The 22390-nt window shown below is 44.7% G+C and overlaps 2 protein-coding genes across 3 annotated transcripts in view; one reads left to right on the top strand and one right to left on the bottom strand.

Annotated features, from left to right (window-relative positions):
- The window catches only part of LOC307000690 (uncharacterized protein), a 441581-nt gene that overhangs the window by 100680 nt on the left and 318511 nt on the right, over positions 1–22390 (top strand). The window lies entirely within an intron of this gene.
- Positions 4086–22390, bottom strand: part of LOC307000677 (uncharacterized protein) — a 64506-nt gene continuing 46201 nt past the window's right edge. For both annotated transcript variants that reach the window (XM_079616452.1, XM_079616451.1), the window contains exons 2-9: positions 14935–15252; positions 14494–14838; positions 13902–14171; positions 13728–13790; positions 9513–9599; positions 9254–9282; positions 5226–5294; positions 4086–5031 (exon numbers count right to left, since the gene is read on the bottom strand). In XM_079616452.1, the coding sequence (XP_079472578.1) occupies positions 4918–5031; positions 5226–5294; positions 9254–9282; positions 9513–9599; positions 13728–13790; positions 13902–14171; positions 14494–14838; positions 14935–15252 (1295 nt within the window). In that variant the 3' untranslated portion in view covers positions 4086–4917. The remainder of the gene's footprint in view (positions 5032–5225; positions 5295–9253; positions 9283–9512; positions 9600–13727; positions 13791–13901; positions 14172–14493; positions 14839–14934; positions 15253–22390) is intronic.

Raw genomic sequence — 22390 nt, forward strand, 5'->3', positions numbered from 1 at the left:
TTTATTTTATTATTAAAGTCTTTAAATGTTCGCCGGCTCCCGCCTCCTTCTTCCCATAACATCTGAACTGCGTTACATTCTCATACAAAAACTTTGAAACTGAAAGAAAGAAGAGGAAACTGAAATCTGAAACTGCCCTCTATACCCTCATTCACTATTCCCTGCATTAGTCCACTAATAGTGCACTTGAAGGAGTGAATGAAAACGAGTGAATATCGGACCCTGATTGTGCATTAAGGCCAGCTGTTTTGGAGCTGGATATTTAAAAATGCCTCTTCTACCGGGGTCAGAGCAGTTCTTTCTCAGCGGCAGAGTGACCCTCCTAAACTCCATCCATGTGCCTTCTACTCTAAGAAGCTGTCCTCGGCGGAGCAGAACTACGGCATCGGGAATAGAGAACTGCTCGCTATTAAACTGGCCCTAGAAGAATGGACACATTGGCTGGAGGGAGCCATTCACCAATTAGAAGTTATCACCGATCACCGTAATCCGGAGTATCTCAGAGAAGCAAAAAGACTGAATCCGCGTCAAGCCCGGTGGGCATTGTTCTTTCCACGGTTCAACTTCACCGTAACTTACCGCCCTGGAATCAAGAACTGCAAAGCCGATGCCCTTTCCCGTCTTCACCAAACCACTCCAGACGAAACCCTTCCGGAACCCATTCTCCCTCCAGCCATGTTCGTTAGTCCCATCACTTGGGATATCAATGAACAGATCTCTCAAGAAAACCGTGCCAACCCTGCTCCGCAGAGAGATCCAGAAGGGCTAATTTATGTTCCAGCTCCTCATCGTTTAGCCCTTCTGTACTCAGCCTACACATCTCCGGGCTCTGGACACCCAGGTAGTAGGCGTACCCTCTCGTCAGCGCTACTGCTCAGTCTGTGCCGTTACCAACACCCCGAAAAGACTTCCGGAGGGTAAACTGGTTCCTCTTCCGATTCCTCGTCGACCCTGATCTCACATCGGTATCAATTTTATGACCGATCTGCAGAAGTCGAAGAATTACACCTGTATCTTCGTCGTTGTGGACCGTTTCTCCAAGGCCTGCAAGTTGATCCCTATGCCCGGTCTACCTACAGCATTTGAAGCCACCGAATCTCTGTTACAACAAGTGTTCAGAAATTTCGGTATTCCCGAAGATATCGCCAAGCCGGGGTCCTCAGTTTATCTCGAGAGTGTGGCAAGCTTTCTTCAAACTTCTAGGAGTCTCCGTAATACCTGAGGTCTTACTGCCACCAGAACCAGGACAGCTGGAGCCAATACCTTCCCTGGGCAGAATATGCACAAAACTCTCTTCGCCAGTCCACCACTGGGCTCACCCCGTTCCAGCGCATATTTGGTTACCAACCTCCGCTGTTTCCTTGGTCGGGTGAGCCCTCGGGGGTTCCAGCTGTCAATCACTGGTTCGAGCAGAGCGAGAGGGTATGGGTCTCAGCTCACGTGCATCTCCAACAGGCAGTGCGGAGACACAAAACTCAAGCTGATTGTCGTCGTACCTCCACTCCTATCAACCAGGACATAAAGTATGGCTCTCTACATGGGACCCTGCCGTAAGCTGAGTCCTCGATACATTGGACCATTCACCGTCCAGAGGCAGATCAATGAAGTCACCTATAGGTTCAACTTACGACCTCACTTTAGAATCTCACCTTCCTTCCATGTGTCACTCCTGAAACCTCACACTGAACCTGTCTCTCCTCCTCCCACATATCCTGGTGATGCCGATGTACCTCCTCCTCCCAACCTTGCCGAAGAGGAGCCTATCTACTGGGTTTGAGACATTCTGGATTCACGACGATGAGGTGCCAGATTAGATCGACTGGGAGGACTACGGACCAGAAGAACAATCCTGGGTTGCTCGTGACGATATCCTCGATCCAGCAATCCTTACCCAATTCCACACCAAGCACCTAGATCATCCAGCTCCCAGGGGTCATGGTAGACCTTGTCGCCGTCATCATCTTTCCACGCAGTCGTCAGGAGCCGCCCATGGAAGAGGGGGTACTGTCACTGCTCCACCAGATCTACAGACTCCACCCACTCGTTCACTCTCCCCTGATTACTAATCACCACACCTGTACCTTGTCACCTGTTCACTATATACATTCACTTGCACCACTCTTCATTGTCTGATCTCGTCTCTCCATGGACACACAGACTCTACCTCGATCCTTACCTGTTCCAATCACCTGCCATCCTCGTCATCCGATCCCGTTCCAAGAACCTTCTGCCATATTCAGTGACTCTCATCTGTGTTGACCATCAGCCTCGTTCCGATCTCCATCTGTAAAGGACAATACTGTTATTCATCAGCTAAGGTCCATTCATCTATCTTCATTGTGTTCAACTCACCATATACATCTGCTGGTTTCCGTGCTTCTGTTCAAAATAAACTTCAGTATTATTTTACACATCTGTCTGCTTAATCACCATCCGTCACATTATTATTGACAAATATAATATAACATTACAAGCATTGTTGAAAGCAGCTACTCAAAGGGTTCAAACACCAGGCTTTTGCCTGGTCTCATAATAAGTGCAAGATGACAGGTAATTAGCTGCTTTAGAACATGTTTTAATGAGAATGTTCTAAGACAGTAAAACTGTCCTCATTTTCTAGACTGCAGGCCATGAATTAATAATAAAGATGTATTATTTCACCTTATTTCAAATCAATTTGTTTGAAAATTATATCAATATAAAGCCTAGTACAGCGGTTTTCAGCGCGTAATCATCACATTCATAATCATTACTTTTGCTGGTTCTTTGTGACAGCTGTTATGTGCGTTATTGGCAGCGTCACCCTCCGTTTACATGAACGCGTAACCACCGCATCAGCACCGAAAACATGGCGATTTTATTTTAGAGAATAATCGCACAACCTATTCGATATTCTATAATTAAATAATAATCGAAAATTAAAAAATCGTGACTCATCCCTGCATGGAATCTCTTGTTTATTTTCCCAAACCACTCACGTCTCACCCAGGGATTATAAACATTGCTTAATTGGTTCGCTTTTAATTAGGCCTATTATATTTGTATTCTTTACTGTGGTAAAGTAGAAAAACGCTGTAAGACAGACAGCCTACATTTGTACTTGCATGTCAAATTCTTTTTAACACAGTTTGTTACGAAAGTCCTAATCCCCTTCACCTCCACCTTCTTGTGTGAGTGTGGGTTTTCCGCACTGACCCTGATTAAAAACAAATACAGATCAAGGCTGCAGGCGGAGGACGACTTGCGTTAATTTCTCTCTGGAGTGCAGCCCCGCATCGAACACCTCTGCGCATCAGAAGTGCGGCCTCATTGTTCCCACTGATATGGACGATTAAATTGAAACGCAGTGTTGTCTTGAATGCATAAATTGATTGCGCCATAGGGTTGATGACGCTCTTGTAGCGCAAATGACGTGAATGGCGCATTTTGTTTGTTGTTTAAATCTGAGGTTTTAGGTTGAAATCGTTAAAAAAAATTCATGAAAATATGTGAATCTGTTCTGATAACATGCCTTTTAATGCAGTTGACTGTTAAATGTAATGTGTTCCGTGAAAAAACAGCGTTCGTTCATTGATCAGAGAGCTGTGCTGATTTAGTTCGAGACAATGTGCGCTTTTTCAGCCGTCAGGTGTCGTCGGCGGTAGCTTTGGTGCCGATTACACACGTTAAAGGGATAGTTCACTTCAAAATGAAAATTCTGTCATCATATACAGTACTCACCCTCAAGTTGTTTCAAACCTGTATGAATTTCTTTCTTCTGACAAAGGAATATATTTTGAAGAATGTCAGGAACCAAACAGTTAATTGGTCCCATTGACTTCCATAGTATTTTTTTCTCCTACTATGAAAGTCAATGGGACCAAGTTAACTGTTTGGTTCCTGACATTCTTCAAAATATATTCCTTTGTGTTCAGCAGAAGAAAGAAATTCATACAGGTTTGAAACAACTTGAGGGTGAGTATATGATGACAGAATTTTCATTTTGAAGTGAACTATCCCTTTAAGCGTGTTTTGTTGACTTGTGGTTAGGCATAGGCCTCAATTAGGCCTGCATGAAATGGAAATGATTTGCTGTTGCAAAGAATCGTTTATGAATGCACTTTAAAAAAAGTTTATTTATATAGCACATTTCATACACTATGGCAATTCAAAGTGCATTACAGAAAGGAATTAAAATAATCACAAAATAAAAGCAGGGAAAGTTAAAACAGTTATAAAAGAAATTAAAAGAGATGATTCAGTTATAAAAGGAATTAAAAGAGTAAAAAGATGATACATAGGTGAGTGTTAAGGAATACACAAAGGATCTGCAATTTATGGGAAGTTAATTCACTCTTGCAATATTAATATGGTTATTAATGTAAAAATAACTGATTTTATGTACTTATGGGACTGAATAAAAAGTACATTTTAAAATGATTTGTCTCATTCAGCATCCAATACCAGACAAATACTTGTAATTATCCATTAAATAAGTTATTTTTGTTTGACCAGGTTCAGTCCTAACTGAGCTCAGAGATGACCAGTTCTGTGTGGGTTAAGATGTCAGTTCCTCTTCTTTCTTTCTTCATTAACCACACGTGTTTCTCTGAAAACATGTGGTTAAACTAACTGAGTTCTCACACTCAACAGAAACATGTTCCCAAACCTCAACAGTGAGTTCATCGCTCTGAAAATACTCCTGAAAATACGTAGTCACACTAGTGCCACATTGCTAAATTAAAACTAGACCAAAGGTTATTAAAACAGTTCTGGAAGCGCTAGAACTCAAAGCCAGAACACAAAGAGGACAAAACACAACAATCTGTTACAATGTGTTTGTTAACATGTAAAAGACAAAGTATTAACAATGAATGAACCCATCAGGATTGAGTTATATTAGATTGATATTCCTCTGCTCATGTGGGTTTTGTATAATTATTTGCCTGATTTGTTCTTGTTCACAGAGGCATAAAGTTGACTGCAGTTCTCCTGAGCTCCAGCTTTTGCTCCTCTGATGGAAGCGTACGTCACTTTATCATCACAGCGAACCTGAATGAACATCACAGTTGTTTCAACCCACAATTATTACAGCATGAGCTCAATTCATGAAGAACTGCATATAATCACACAAACCAAGAAGAACTGCATATAATCACACAAATCATGAAGAACTGCATATAAGAGGAAAACACAAACTATCACGTTGAGAGAAGCTGGACAACATCAAGGAAGTGTTCGCTCACCTTGTTCTTTTTGATTCTTTTTTTACTGTACGCAGCGACTTCAGTATAAGTCACATCGTCTGTCTGCTCCTAAACATCAATGGAAATATGGGAAAAAAATCAAGCTATTAAATGCCATCCATCAATAATATTTTACTCAGGTGCTGCAAATGTTCAGGTAATATATGTGTAAAACGTGTGTTCTGGCAATTTCACATACATGTTTTGTGAAAATCTATTATACAGACATGAGGTTATGAGGACAGATCCTATTGTAACATGCAGGATGTCTGACTTGACCCACACAACAGGAACAACACATGATGAAATCCACAACTACACCAATGGGCAATTAGGAACAGCAGCACAACACACTCAGTTCAACACAACAACGCTACGCTTAAAAAGTTTTTCCTTTGAGTTTTCCGCGTACAGATGACATCATTGTCAAAACTATCCCTATTCACACAGTTATAACAACTGACAACGCAGTATTCTGCTGTCAGGCCAGTAGATGGCGATGAAACACTATAGACTGAACACGTAATACGCATGTGCATAACTTCATTGTCAACTTGCACTTTGAAACCCGTTTTCAAAACTTTGCGTTTTCATGCTCCCAAAATGACGTTGTTGTGTAAATGAACGGCCAAAATGTATAAAAGGTTTTACGTTTTTGGTTGAAAACGATGTTGTGTGAACAGCTGTTCAATTACATCAAACTGGCAAAACACGAGGGGAAGAAAACACAAAGACTGCGTCTGAAAACGTAGGCAGTGACTTGTTGCCTCGCTGTCCTATCAGACAATGACTTTGCAGGCAGCGTTTGGACACGAAGGCTCCTCACGAAACTGATGTCAGACTGACTTCTGAGGCAGTGTTACGGTTTAATGATCCCCAGCAAAATAGAGCAAGCTTTGGTTAAAACTAAGAGAATATTTAATGACTAGTAAATTGAGAAATGACTAGTAAAAATAGTAAATACCGTATTTTCCGGACTATAAGTCCCACTTTTTTTCATAGTTTTGCTGGTCCTGCGACTTATAGTCAGGTGCGACTTATATATCAAAATTAATTCATACTGACTAAGATGAACCAAGATAAAACATTACCGTCTACAGCCGCGAGAGGGCGCTCTAGTTGGCGGAGTTGTTCAGAAGCGACACAGAGGAAGAACTCAATGGATTCAGTGTTGTGAATGAAATCGGGAGCTCGGTGAACTTGCTTACCGGTAACTTGTTGGACTCGCTGGCTAATATTAATTTAGCCTATTCAGCCTCCCAGGTATATGTTCTTTATGCTATTGTGTAGCTGAATAACTGTTAATGTGTTACGCTAACACACCGGACACTATTCAGCCTGTTGTTCTGTGTGCTATCGTGTAGCTGAATAACTGTTAATGTGTTACGCTAAAACACACCGGACACTATTCAGCCTGTTGTTCTGTGTGCTATCGTGTAGCTGAATAACTGTTAATGTGTTACGCTAACACACCGGACACTATTCAGCCTGTTGTTCTGTGTGCTATCGTGTAGCTGAATAACTGTTAATGTGTTACGCTAACACACCGGACACTATTCAGCCTGATGTTCTGTGTGCTGTTGTGCAGCTGAATAACTGTTAATGTGTTACGCTAACACACCGGACACTATTCAGCTGTTGTTCTGTGTGCTGTTGTGGAGCTGAATAACTGTTAATGTGTTACGCTAACACACCGGACACTATTCAGCTGTTGTTCTGTGTGCTATTGTGGAGCTGAATAACTTGCCTTTCCAGATTAAACGTCTGTTCTTGGTCTTGGATTTTGTTGTAGCGACAATGACATCCGGTCAGCTGCTTTTCAAATTAGAAAAGACAAGACATCTTTGTAAGATTCGGACCCCCGAGATTCGTCACGGGGGTCCGAACTTTGAATGACTCAACACCAAGATCACGTGATGCCTTAAAGACATTACACACACACACTCATGGACTGTGAAACTGAAATGTCCACGTATGATCCAATAGCAATGTTTTGATATATATTTTTATGTGTATAATTGGTCAAGATAATGTCTGAAGTATCTATGCAACGGTATTAGGTTAATCAAAATCACTATGCTAGTGAGTATGAGGAAATTATGTAACCCTGTATTTCTTTCATGTAAAAAAACGTCATTCGAGGTGTCATTGTAATGGGAAAAACATTTCGGAGTCGAATCTTGACTGCAGAATACAATAACATGCATTTATTCTAGGAAATACCATATTTCTAGATATGAATGTTAAAACTTGATATCTCACATGACATAGTCAAAGTAGGCGTTTCTTCACAAACAAAGAAACATCTTTCCCGCTCCAGATCAGAAGATCCTATTTGCTGTTGTCCCAAAAAGAAGGCGTAAACATATGTCTTTAAAAGCTATTTTCTCCCTCTCTTCTCTGACTTTGGCTATCCAACTTTTCCAACTCTCCAGCTCTTGAAGAAAAACCTCTTCCGTGCGCTGCTCACCTCCGGCCATCTCCCTCGGACACCACATGTTTGAGTCGTAGCTGCCGTTCTATGCAACTAAGTTATTTGCCTCTTCCTTCATGGGAGATTAATCTTATTTTCCGGTAAACGTTACATTCAGTGAGCCTTTTAAGTTTCCCGCGACACCAGAAGACGCAGCACCAACAGGACACCGTCCGCGCTCCCTGCCTCTCAGCATACACCGAACAGAGAACAAAACTCGCAAGTATTGACCGCTCTGAAGCTGAATCCAGGTGTCTTTGAAATTAGGTTTCTGTCTGTAATTATTACCAGCTATTCTCTTTCTCTCTTCTTATTTTCTCCCTTTCATTTCATTCACTCTGATCACGCTATTTCTTATGTTCTTGTTTGTTTAAATGTTTGTTTGTTTTCTTGTTTGCATTTTTACGTACGTTTATAGTTGTAGCTCATGTAATCTCTAGTTTTGACATTTATTAAAACCCATTCATACTTTGACTGTCTCTGTGTTTGAAAAACCCATTTTATGAAGTCACTGAAATGCCAAAGATCTAATTAAGCTACACGCTCGATATTATAGACTACTTTGAGTAAGTTTTAATTCATAAACTCAGAAAGTTTTATGTTCGTGGCCAGAAGATAAACTTTCGTGGAGTTTGTAAACACGGTAATACCCTTTTGCTGATCTGTGATAAGCTATCTTACATATGTACACTTGGTGGACAAGTGACTGATTTGATAAACGAGAACCGGCCAGTTAAGAGGTAAATACCGAAAATTGATAAAGTAAATGTATATGTGATTTATGAATTATGACCATGAGTTATGATTATTAATATTTCCAAAATTCCCTATTGAGCTAATTCGCATGGACCCAGAGTCCGAGTCATTTACGTTACATTGTGAAATACATTTCTAAATAAATGCGACTTATAGTCCAGTGCGACTTATATATGTTTTTTTCCTCTTCATGACACATTTTTTGACTGATGCGACTTATACTCCGGAGCAATTTATAGTCCGGAAAATACGGTAGTCGCTATAAATGACATCACAAGTGGAAAATGTTGATCAAAAATGTACATTTACACACAAACAGCCGCAACTTTCAGACGCCATCTTTATTTTTCTAGCTCAACTGTCACAGAATGGAAAGCACAGGATTGTGGGATACCAAAGGCAGTGAAGGATAGATCTGTGCTGCCTTCAAAACTCGATCAGATGAAGGAATCTCAGGAGACAGAAGTCAAACTAACATTGCATTCGGCAATCCTCTGACAAATAACAGGTGAGCACTCAGACTGACGAGGACTCATCAACGGCTAAACAAGAGGTAACTGGAAACTAGGAGGCGGGACATTAGAAGCCAACACAGATAAAGACAGAGTCATGTGCTCAAACACAACACACACAGAGACAGAGCCATGTGCTCAAACACAACACACACATTAAACTAAGACAAGACTGACAGAACTGTCTCTGAGAAACCTGACATTTTAATCTGACTAATAAGAGTGTCATATTTCAGGATCAGTCCTTATGGACATTAATAACTCATGGATCAACCAGCAATACTTACCACAGAGTCACCAGTCCCTCTTCTGTTGCCTGAAACATAATGACACAGGATCATTCATGATCGATCAAAAAAAAACACACACACACACACACACGACAATCAGTTTTAAAAGAGTCTAGAAGGATCAAGTGCTGTAGAACAGAAACAGTATTTTTGTTAACTCATTGTTTCTCTTTACTTTTAGAGAAATAAATTTGTCTAAATTAAATATTTATTTGTAGATGTTTTTGTCAGTTGTTACAAAATATGAAAAACTCACCTGCTCTTTTTTTACGAATCACCCAGGGAATAAGAGCCAGAAGGAGAAGAGCGAATGAAGCGGCAACAACAATCCCAACCACAGTCCCTGAGAGAGAGAGACACAGCAGGACTATATTACTGTGTTTAACCAAATACATAAAAACAACAACTACAAATAAAATGATAAATGGCATATAATAGCATAGTTATCCTTATTTATCATGAAGTAAATTGGTGCTTGTGACGATGATTTTATTTAAAGTTCAGTAAGTTTCAGTCAGAGATTATTACAGTGATGGTCCTCTGAGATACTGTTGTCACTTCATAGTTCAGCAAGTGTTTATTATCTTAAAACTTCCACTCAAAATACAGCAACGACACAAACAATATCAGATACTCAATATAAGAGTAATATTACTAATACAAGTATTGCAGATTGTTTATATGTGCTGAAAGCATCTGCACACTAACAGACTGTACCTCGTGTGTTCACTAGTAGCGGTGTGACGAGATCTCGTGTGTTCACTAGTAGCGGTGTGACGAGATCTCGTGTGTTCACTAGTAGCGGTGTGACGAGATCTCGTGTGTTCACTAGTAGCGGTGTGACGAGATCTCGCGAGACTAGAATGTGACGAGATCTCTCGTCGAGTGAAAACTCGTGATATCGCCATGACGGAGCGTGAAGGTGGAATTAGCATATAATATGTCACCGCTACATTCACATTACATTACGCTGCCCACCGTGTCACTGCCTCTGAGGTCGTTTAGCTGTTTATCTAAGAATAAAAAACATTGTAAACTATTGTAAACGTCTGCTCTGCTCCTCCAGCACGAGTCGGCAGACTGCAGTAGCAATCCCAGTTCTCTGATCGCGTGACGATGGCGGAGGATTCGCTGCGCAACAGAGCTATCAAGCCTATCTCTGGACTGTTAAAATAGGGCTGTTAAAGGTGCTCTAAGCGATGTCATGCGTTTTTTAGGCCAAAACATTTGTCACATACAGCAAACATCTCCTCACTATCCGCTAGCTGCCTGTTCCCTGAACACTGTAAAAAACACAGTCTCTGTAGACAGCCCAGGCTCCACAAACAGCAACAAAAACAAACTGGGCCAACCTGGACCACGAAACATAACAAACAGTGTTCCAGCCAATCACCGACCAGCAGGATCTGGGGGTGCGGTTTGGGGGGTTAGTGTGTGTACACATGAAGGGGGGTGTGAAGGAGAGAGAAGCATGAAGAGGGAAGTTAGAATTATATTCTCTTAAAGTTGTACATGGCTGACACACGACCAAAGAGACGACGTTCCGATGAACAAATTGCACAGAGGGAAAAGGATAAGGAACGTGCGAAGTCCCGAATTTACATTGGAAAAGCATTCGAAAGGTGGCGAGACCTGCGCCGCCAGAGGGACTTCCAATCCGACATACAGGTAGCTCTGTTTTTGCTGGACAGGTAAATCCATTTTTTTGTTTTTCTAAATGGACGTTCGTGTTCGCCTAACCAACACAACTTTGACTAAATTTGTTTATGACGGAGCCGTTGTTTATGCTCACCGGGAAACGGAGGGAGGGGGAGGAGACGGGATGAGGATGAGGGAGGGGGAAGAGACGGGATGAGGATGAGGGAGGGGGAGGAGACGGGATGAGGAGGAGGGAGGGGGAGGAGACGGGATGAGGAGGAGGGAGGGGGAGGAGACGGGATGAGGAGGAGGGAGGGGGAGGAGACGGGAGGAGGAGGAGGGAGGAGGAGGGAGGAGGGAGGGGGAGGAGGAGGAGGAAGGGGGAGGAGACGGGATGAGGAGGAGGGAGGGGGAGGAGACAGGATGAGGAGGAGGAGGAGGGAGGGGGAGGAGACGGGATGAGGATGTGGGAGGAGGGAGGGGGAGGAGACGGGATGAGGAGGAGGAGGAGGAGGAGGAGGAGGAGGGGGGGGAGGAGGAGGAGGAGGAGGGAGGAGGAGGAGGGAGGGGGGGAGGAGGGAGGAGGAGGGAGGGGGAGGAGGGAGGGGGAGGAGACGGGATGAGGAGGATGAGGAGGAGGGGGAGGAGGGAGGGGGAGGAGACGGGATGAGGAGGATGAGGAGGAGGAGGAGGAAGAGGAGGAGGGAGGGGAGGGGATGAGGAGGAGGAGGGAGGGGGAGGAGACGGGATGAGGAGGAAGAGGAGGAGGGGGAGGAGGGAGGGGGAGGAGATGAGGAGGATGAGGAGGAGGAGTGAGGAGGAGGGAGGAGGAGGAGACGGGATGAGGAGGAGGAGGAGGGAGGGGGAGGAGACGGGATGAGGAGGAGGAGGGAGGGGGAGGAGACGGAATGAGGATGAGGAGGGATGAGGAGGAGGAGGAGGAGGAGGAGGAGGAGGAGGAGGAGGAGGAGGAGGGAGGAGGGGGAGGAGGAGGAGGAGGAGGAGGGAGGAGGGGGAGGAGGAGGAGGAGGGGGGAGGAGGAGGAGGAGGAGGAGGAGGGGGGAGGAGGAGGAGGAGGAGGAGGGGGGAGGAGGAGGAGGAGGAGGAGGAGGGAGGAGGAGGAGGAGGAGGAGGAGGGAGGGGGAGGAGACGGAATGAGGATGAGGAGGAGGAGGGATGAGGAGGAGGAGGAGGAGGAGGAGGAGGGAGGAGGAGGAGGAGGGAGGAGGGGGAGGAGGAGGAGGAGGGGGGAGGAGGAGGAGGAGGAGGAGGGGGGAGGAGGAGGAGGAGGAGGGAGGAGGAGGGAGGAGGAGGAGGAGGAGGAGGGAGGAGGAGGAGGGAGGGAGGAGGAGGAGGGAGGGGGAGGAGACGTGATGAGGAGGAGGGAGGATGAGGAGGAGGGAGGGGGAGGAGGAGGGAGGGGGAGGAGATGGGATGAGGAGGAGGGAGGAGGGGGAGGAGGAGGAGGGAGGGGGAGGAGGGGGAGGAGGAGGAGGGAGGGGGAGGAGGGGGAGGGTCGAGCTAGCCTCCGTTTTGTTTTACAATACTTTGAATGTCAATAAGAAGTGACGTCACCCAGCATCTCTTAGAGCAGCTTTAATTAGTTTCTCTACCCGTTCGTTCCCGAACTCACCGCATTAACCCTATAACTGCCATTACAGCAATTTCACAACGATTATAGAGAGTCTGTGCACTACTACTTTGTTTATGGTTGCACTTATTGTTTGCAGTTAATACGACTTAAAGCTGCCGTCGGCAACTCTGGCAGATTGAGTGGACTTAGACAATATTTTGAATGTTTACAACTCTCATGCCCCTCCCCCACTACCAATGAGCACCCGCCCATCGTCAGTGCGTGTGTACCTGATTTTCTGTGAACGTGTCCGTCTTCAGCATCAATCAACGCCATAGACTCGGAGGTAGGCTGCCCTGGCTAATCTATCCATAGATAGCAATAACCGAGGAATTGGAAGCTTGTTATTAGATTTTCTCTCTGCCATCACGCTTCGTACAATCTTCAGGCGAACTTCAGGCGTGTCGTGTGCATGTGATATTGTAACGTCCGCGTCTGCGCGAGGGAGGGGGATCTGTGATTTGTGCACGACCTGTGATTGACAGTCAGATCTCACTGTTTAGACCCGATGATCCGGGACGGTGGATTTTTGCAAAACAAAATAACACGCTCCAGGTCGAGTTAGAAGCTCGGGTTTTTTTCTAAAACCACCTTATTTATGTTGTTCTGTCGGATTATAGTGTCAATTTCACTGAATTTGATCAAAAAAATGTTGCCGACGGCAGCTTTAAGAAAAAGCTGTTATTTATTTGTGCTATTTATACTGTTTTTATGTCTATGTTCAACTTGTGTAAATGAGTTCAGTTTGGAGGTCACACACAGCCTCAATCAGAAGTTCTGGAAGCTCATAAATGTACAGGAAGGTCTGAAGAGACTCATGTTAAATCATACAGGACAAAAGCCAGTCGGTAGAGTTTGTGATGAAAACTTTTACAGGCTTTCAATCCAAGATTATTAGTTAAAACATTTCAGAATGAACCTGCAAACTTTTTTTTCCATTCATGAATTTTTGTCATTGAGTGTTTCCATAAAATATTGTGCAAAAATCTGGTCTCGACTCGTGTCTCGCCCCGTCCCGTGAGATAAGTGTCTCGTCACACCCCTGTTGTGTAGGACTGTGTGGATGAGAATGACGTATCTTTGACATTTAATGACCATCAAAATGTGTGATCAGCTGTTCAAACAACTCCAGAGAGGATTCAGAAACTGATTCTAGAAAACTCCACGAGTCGATCAAATGAGGAAGATGTTCACACACACCTGGATCCAGAGAGTTTGCTGTGGTGTCTGGAGTCAGTGTTGTTGCTGTAGTTGATGTTACAACTATTAAAATAGAAATAAAAAGATATCATATTTAATGCATGAACATAATTTCCTTTGAGGTTTCGATACTGAATTCATGGAATTAGTGAGACTGATCATGTGATCATGAACCTTGTGTAGGAGCTGATATCTTCTTAGACTTTGTGACTGGAGTCTGTGTTGTTGTTGTTGTTGTTGGTGGTGGTGGTGGTGGTGGTGGTGGTGTTGTTGTTGTTGTTGTTGTTGTTGGTGGTGGTGGTGGTGGTGGTGGTGTTGTTGTTGTTGTTGTTGTTGTTGTTGGTGGTGGTGTTGTTGTTGTTGTTGTTGTTGTTGTTGTTGTTGTTGGTGGTGGTGGTGGTGTTGTTGTTGTTGTTGTTGTTGTTGTCGTCGTTGATGTTACAACTATTAAAAAGAAAACATGCAGTTTGTGTTCGATCATCACAGCTTACAGTGGCAGTAGTTGAGAAGAGAGATGTTCCTGTATCATTTATTCCTGGTTTATATGAGAGTGAAACACAGTGAGCTGCTTCCCATAAACCTTCAGCTTTCCTGAATCAATGACATTATTAAGCCTTATAATTCCTATAACTGACTTTCTCCATGGGTCATACTCGGCTTTAATAGATTTATGCAATATTTCATGTATGACCCATGAAGGCATCAGGAAGAGTAGAGCCAGTCTGTGAAAGTTTTCACTAATCTGTCTGAAAAGAGTGTTTCTCACCTGAATACTTGACAGTGTATCTGACTGAGGTCTTGAGTTGCTTTCTGAGAGTAAGCCGACATCTCCACTCTCTGTTGTCATCTTCATTCAGGAGTGTTGTAGTCAGAGTGATGATACAGCGATATTGATCTGATGATGATAATATCTGATATCTGGAGTCTGTCTTCAGATCAACACCAGCCGGATTCACCCACAACAGCTCAAGACCCTCAGAACGAACCAAATAATCACATGAGACTCCAGCATACAACTGACAGGAGAGAGTCACAGAGCGGCCTGGACTGATCTCAGTCTGTGAGGATGATGATAAAGAAGATGATGATGATGATGATGTAGAAACTGAAACTGAACACAAGACACAAATCACACACTCTTCAATCATCATCTGAGTTTAATAAAGAATCTGCTCTTTTTAAATTGACCACATCATCATAAACTTACCATGAAGAACATGCAGATAAACACGAGCATCAGTTCCTTGTTTTTGGTGTTTTATCCATTGTTGGCAGATGTATTCTCCATAATCTTCTTCTGTGACGCTCTTGATGTTCAGAGAGCAGTCAGACTCCAGACTCAGTCTCTCGTGTCTCTCTGTGTCTTTCTTCTTTATCCCTCCATTAATCAGTTCAACTGCTGAACGTCTGAAGCTGGTGTAGGTCCATGTAGTTGATGTGCAGTCATGAAGAGCTTTATTACAGGACAGACGCACATTTCCACCAGAACTGATGAACTCATGATCATAATCCACTCCACTGGTTCCTGAAACACAGTATATCTCAGTGATCATTATGATATTAATACATGAAAACAATAAAACATACCAGCATAAAAAGCAGAAGATTCAAATCATACAGTCTTTTTCCGGTGTTTTATAGTTAATGCATTTATTCATATTTATGGATAAACCAAATCAAACGCGTCTTTAAGAAGGAATAAGAAATACTCTGACTTTGAAACAAATGTAGATAATGTAATATCATCATATCTTGAACTGATGATTTGAGCTTTGTCATAAACATTACTGGACGGCACAGGATTAGTTGATCCTCCTCTTCAACCGTAGAAAATAAACTCTCTTCCCAAAGGAAGAGCAAAACTCAGGGAAGGTTTCCTGGGATCAGTAGTTCTCCATCCAGACACAGCCGTGATGATCCTGTACTTCACAGAACTACAGAACTGAACTGTATTGTTTTGATAGTTTATGCTTCGATTAGCTTGCGCGCCATATTTGATTGTAAACGTGCCTCGTGTGTCTTTACAGGTGTTTGATCTTCCTTATGAGTCCATATATGAGTTTAATGATGTAAATAAATAGTAAAATAACTACAAATAACCTTTATCTTTAATTTGTTTGATTGTTTGGGTGAGTTTGAAGGGAAAGAGAGCGACACAAAACAGAAAAAGACATTTTAAGATCTTTAAAGCGGCAGTTTGATTTGGTTTATCCATTAATGTAATAAATGTGTAGCAATACGTGGCCGTCTAGTAGTGACTACGCCACCCCGAATTACCGGGGAAATAATCTAATAAATAGGACACAAGTCCGTTTGCTCATGAGAGGCAAGAGACGTGAGTTCAAATAGAAACAGGCATTTTTTATTAAAGAAAGCAATTAAACAAATAACACAATAATTTGTCTCATTACGTAATCAGAAATGAAGGCAACCAAAACAAATGGATATGATCACTGCAGGGGCTGAGACCACTGAGAAGCAGGCTAGCTATAGCTGTCTATGGCAATGAAACACACCTTAAAGACTCACTCCACTACAAAATAGTGATTAAGAATCACACCACACTTAGAACCCCTATCTAGGGTGAAGGCCTGCAGCTAAAACCCACCAGCCTGCCTCCAGGGAAACCCAGCTCCTGCAGAATACAAAAAAAGAAATAAATTTAGAAATGATTAGGGATAAACAAATCAAAATGAGACAAATAATGAAGACAAAATCAAGCTATGAGATAAATGATCATCTATAATGAAAACAAAGAAAATAAATATAAACCAGTCAACCAGTCACAGCACGAAAGTCACACAATCAGTCCAACATACACAGATGATGGGACCGGTTAGCAGGCTAATAATCAATCAATAATCAAATGTCATAAATTATAACAATGATGACCAGGCGGCTAAGGACAAGTAACTAAACCCGCCACATTCATAAAGAAATAAACAAAACAATTTCTGAGACCAAATAAAGTACTCCTTCTGGCCCACTTGAGCCCAAAAGAACAAATAAATTGCCTGAGCAATAGATAGTGAAGTCCAGCAGTACAATTCGGCTTCCACAAAGCAGCAGACGTGGCTCACAAAAGCATGGGTTGCTGACAGCAAGTTCGTTAAAGTAGCTGCTCAGCCTTGCTTTAACACGAGCAAAAGAGAACTCCTAAACACAAATAGTCATTAACTATCTAATTAAAAACAATTGTAGATTAAAAGAAACGATAGTAACTGTACTCACCCTGATTCAACTTCGGCGCGCACACACAATCACAGGCACATAGAATTCATATGCTGTTACTGAGTCAATAAACAGCTGATACTCCGACGCAGAAAGTGAGGAGACGTCACACCAACGGAAGCCCAAAGGCGTGCCACACTAAAACGCATTGCAGATCGCTCAACCAAACGAACTACCCGAAAAGTTACAAAATACCATTAAAACTTACCACGATGGAGGTGTCACCATGAGAACGCGCACAGGCTTGATGGCCGAGTGTCGCACTAAACAGATAGATAAAAGGCACCATAAAACATCACTTACTACTAACATCTAAACAACCCCGACTGCACAGCTGATACACATACCTCTGCGATCTCTTGGAATGAATGACAAGGGGGCGGGCTTTCAATGACGTATCCCAGGGAGCATCCACAGACTCTATATACACCAAGGGACAGAACCCTATTGGCCATATATGTAATGAGGGTGACGTGGCAACGAGTCACTCACTTCACCACATTTTACCCACCCTTTTGTGTCGTCGCCCCGACGATAGATTACAAATCACCACGTATTAGTCCCAAGGCCTAAACAACCTAGAAGTTATGCTGGATATCGACCCTGGAACACACGGGACATCTCTCACACTCTACTGATCGAGGAAGATGGTAGAGATTAGGGTGTTGACCAGCAGTAGCTCGTCTCGTTCGTCGTACTGCTCCAACACCATCTCCCTCGCTTTGAACCGGCCGGGGAATAAACACCCCTGCCTGGCTCGAATCAGCATCAGGTGCCAACTCACCAGCTACCGAGGGCGCAGACACTATTGGTGGAGGCCCCACCATTTCCGGCGATGATGATGCCGGTGGCTGGCGCCTAGATACGACTGCTGGTTGCAACGCTACGGTTTGGCCTGACCCTGCCTCCCAATTATCAGAAACGGCCACCCAGAGGTCTACTTCCTCTACTTCCCCCAATGACGACGGCGTCCCTACTAAAGGGCTATTAGAAGGTACAACTCTTGGGGATTCTCGTTGTATACGAGTCCTCATCGATGAACGATGAACGTGTCGGATCTTACTCAGGTCATCCGTAGGTGCCACAGCATATACAGACCCTCCATCCATAGGAGCTCTCACGATCTGATACACCACCGAGCTCCACAGGTCCTGAATTTTATGACGGCCTCTCACGCTGTGATCCCGGAGATAAATCAGCTGACCCTTCCTCAGTGGTGCATCACGAGCGTGTTGATCATGCAGTCTCTTACGTCGCTCAGCAGCAGCCTTCAAACGCCCTCGTGCCCCTTCAAACGCCACATGCATCCTAGCTTGATGCTCTATCATCCACTCATGAACCCCACCCCCTCCAGATTCCTGGACCCCACCCAACAGGAAATCCACAGGGAGTCTGGGCTCCTGACCAAACATCAGGAGATATGGAGACGCACCTGTACTCTGGTGAGGGGTGGTGTTGTAACAGAACAAGATCTGCGGGAGGCAAGATGCCCAGTCCCGTTTACGGGAGGTCGGTAGAGTGCGAAGAAGGTTATGAAGGGTTCGATTGAACCGTTCACACTGGCCGTTGCCTGCTGGATGATAAGGGGTAGTTCGAGATTTGTCGATCCCATAGAACCTACAGAGTTGCTTCATAAGGGCAGACTCGAAATTCCGGCCCTGGTCGGAGTGAATACGACCTGGAACCCCGAACTTGAAAAACCACTCGGTCACTAAAGCCTGCACCACAGTCTCTGCCCGCTGATCTCTAGTGGGGACAGCTAGAGTAAATTTACTGAACACGTCTGTTAACACCAGCACATTCTCTTGTCCAGAGCTGGAGGGCTCAAGCAGGGTAAAATCGATAGCTAGGATTTCATTTGGCCTAGAAGCCAAAACATGACCCATGGAACCCCGAGCAGTTGGCTGGACGTCTTTAGCCAGCTGGCATCGTTCACACTCCCGACACCACTGTGCCACTTCTGCCGACATCCCCGGCCAATAACACCGCTGACGCACTAATTCAGTAGTGCGTTCAACACCCTGGTGTCCATGATGTTGATGCAACTCAGTCAATACCTCATGCTTTAAAGCTGCCGGCAAAATCAACTGTAGCACCTCCTCACCCCCATCAGGGCGTGACACACGTCGATAAAGGACCCCATCCTTTTCTAACAGACGGTCCCACTGCTGAAGCAATGTCAAAACAGGCTTCGGGAGCTGCCGGCGCACCGCAGCGCTGGGAAAAGAACCCTGTTCCCAAAATGCCAAAACCCTATGAATATCTGGATCCGCCTCTTGTAACAAACTCAAATCTTCAAAAGAAAAACTGGGCAATGCTGTAATTACTGCTTGATTCACCTGTACTACCGGTTCGGCCTCTGCCACCTGCCTTACCACAGCTGGAATTATGGTCCCCGGTAAGAAACTCTCCCGAATCTCCTGACAACCCAAATTCTGTCTAGAAAGGGCATCAGCATTTCGGTTGCTCCTGCCAGAACGATACCGAACCTCAAAGTCAAAGGCGGCCAACTGGGCCGCCCAACGTTGTTCGGTAGCTCCCAGTTTAGCAGATGTCAGGTGGCTAAGGGGATTGTTGTCAGTATAGACAATGCACTTCTGACCCAATAGGTACTCCCTAAACTTCTCGGTCATTGCCCACTTGAGCGCCACAAATTCCAACTTCATGGAACTATAGTTAGTCATGTTGCGCTCAGTGGGCCTCAGGCCGCGGCTGGCATAAGCAATAGGGCGTACCTTACCCTCCTGCTCCTGAGAGAGGACGGCACCAAGCCCACTATGGCTTGCATCCACCTCCAAGATAAAGGGCCGGGAGAAGTCTGCATATGCCAGCACGGGGGAAGTAGACAACCTGTTCTTTAACCCTTCAAAGCTTACCTGACACTGTTCAGTCCAAGCACTAGCAAACCCCTGATCCCCTCGCTTTCTGGGTCCCAAACCAGTACACACTGCAACCAGCTTATGTAGGGGGGCTGCCAATTTGGCAAACCCCTCCACAAAACGCCGATAGTAACTGGCGAAGCCCAGAAACGAGCGCAACTCGGCCACAGTAGATGGAATTCGCCAGTCAGTTACCGCATCAATCTTCGCAGGGTCTGTTGACACCCCTTCAGCTGATATAACGTGGCCCAAATACCTCACCTCCCTTTGGAAAAACGCACACTTACCTAGCTTGACCTTAAGCCCTTCACGTTCTAACCTACTCAAAACCACCTCCAAACGCTCCAGATGTTGTGCTACCGAGGTGGAAAATACTACCACATCATCCAAGTATAAGAGCAAGGATTGACACTGTTGGTCCCCGAACAGACGCTCCATTAACCTCTGAAAGGTGCCAGGGGCATTACACAAGCCAAATGGCATACGGTTCCACTCAAAGAGTCCAAAGGGTGTGCAAAAAGCTGTCTTAAACCGATCTTTCTCTGTGACTGGAACCTGATTATACCCACTGGCCAAATCGAGGGTCGAAAAACATTTTGCACCGCTCAGAGAATCAAGGGACTCGTCTATTCGGGGCAAAGGGAACGCGTCTTTCCTAGTCCTGGCGTTAAGTTGACGGTAGTCAACACACATGCGCAGTCCACCATCTTTCTTTTTAACCAGTACGATTGGTGAGGCATATGGACTACAGCTCTCTCGAATTATATCTGCCTCAAGCAACTGATTTATGTGGGCCTTTACCACCTCGTACTCCGATGGGGGTATGCGCCGGAAACGCTGCCGAATTGGAGTCTCATCCACCAAGGGGATATCATGTGAAATTAAATTTGTACAACCTAAATCCGTCTCATGAGTAGAGAACACTGCCTGAAACCTACAGAGTAAAGACTTCACCTGATTCTGCTCTACCTCTGATAAAATCGACAAGTCCATGGCCTCCACCTGCTCCTGCACGGTAGGTGCTACTTCTGCGCATTGCGACCCCACAAGAGCCACAACTGGCTGGACCTCTGTAACACCTGTGGGTAAACTGATCACATAAACACTACTCAACGTGCCCATAATTGACCGTGGATAGAGCACTACATCAGTCACACCAACATTAACAACAGGTATATAAGCGGTCCCTTGGCTCACCCGAACTACTGCAGGAGAAGCCAATAACCCAGCGGGCAAACCGGATTCAGGAGGCTCAAAGAGTACGGTTCCAGCAGAAAATTCATCAGAGCAAGTCGCTGGAACAAATTTAAGCATGCCCCCTGGGATACGGCAAGGCCTACGACCCCGTACACGGACCCTACCTATATGGTTGGTGCCAGATACATTAACGCTACAATATTGTAATGCTTGAGATACGAACTGCGGAGCTTTAGACACATCAGGCAAGTTAAAAAGAGCGGGGCCATGTTGACTAAAGAGATCCTGGTAGCATCGTTTTAAAACATTCATCCCAAGGACCCCTGGAATCCGATCACACAAGCCACCAGGAGGATCCTTAACAACAAGAACCCCACAATTAGAAATGACTTGGCCACAGAGCTCAATATCCAGCTCTATGTAACCAATATAAGGAATGGCAAAACCGTTAGCGGCGCGGAGCTGTAACCACTGACATGACTTAAGTCGCTCCTGTCCCCATGTTGCAAATTGTCGCTGAAAACAGCTTTCCGTAATGGTGGAGACCATTGAGCCGGTGTCAACCAAGCACGGTACCGATACTCCACCTATGGAAGCAACAAGATGAGGACAGGACGACATTAAACTAGATGCAACAACAGAACCCGTCGGTAAAACTGAGCCGGTAATGTCCCCTATCGAGCTGTGACTCCGCAGCTCGATGGGCACTAGTTTTCCGACTGCACGGAAGTAGGTAACTGCCTATCTCTAGCAATAGGTACTGTGGAACGAGGAGCGTGTTGAAGAACCCGCTCCTCATTACACTCTCGAGCAAAATGGCCTGGTTTTTGGCACCTTCTACAGATTATAGGTCCACTACGAGGGACTCGATTACGCATCTCTGGGCCTGACAGTCGAGCGAAACTTTGAGTGAGGCGATTTAACTGCTCTTGCTGTGTTTTCAGCATTTCCCTTAACTCACCCAACTCGGATGTCTGAGGTGAACTACGAGCACCCACCCATGAATCTCCATGAACGCCATACTGAATCCCATGTGCCACTGGAACGGATAAACTTCGGGCCCTCACACCCCCCGGCATCCCTTCCTGCTCCCATCGGAGGGCTTCACTCCTCACCTCTAATAAAGTAGAATTGGGTTGTCGGCGCACCAGCTGTTTAAGCTCACGTCTCAACATATTGTTATTGACATATTCAACGAACTGATCACGTAACAACGTTTCAGCATTTGCCATTACATTTGGCGACTGTTGCTTAACCCTCTCCAGGAGACTCATCAAGGCGAGGGAAAACTCCAAGAGTGTTTCCCCTTCCTGTTGTCTCCGGGAGAAGAAAGCTTCCTGCAAGGCTACATACGAC

This window comes from Phoxinus phoxinus (genome assembly GCF_949152265.1).
Source record: "Phoxinus phoxinus genome assembly, chromosome: 1".
In the NCBI taxonomy this organism is placed as follows: domain Eukaryota; kingdom Metazoa; phylum Chordata; class Actinopteri; order Cypriniformes; family Leuciscidae; genus Phoxinus; species Phoxinus phoxinus.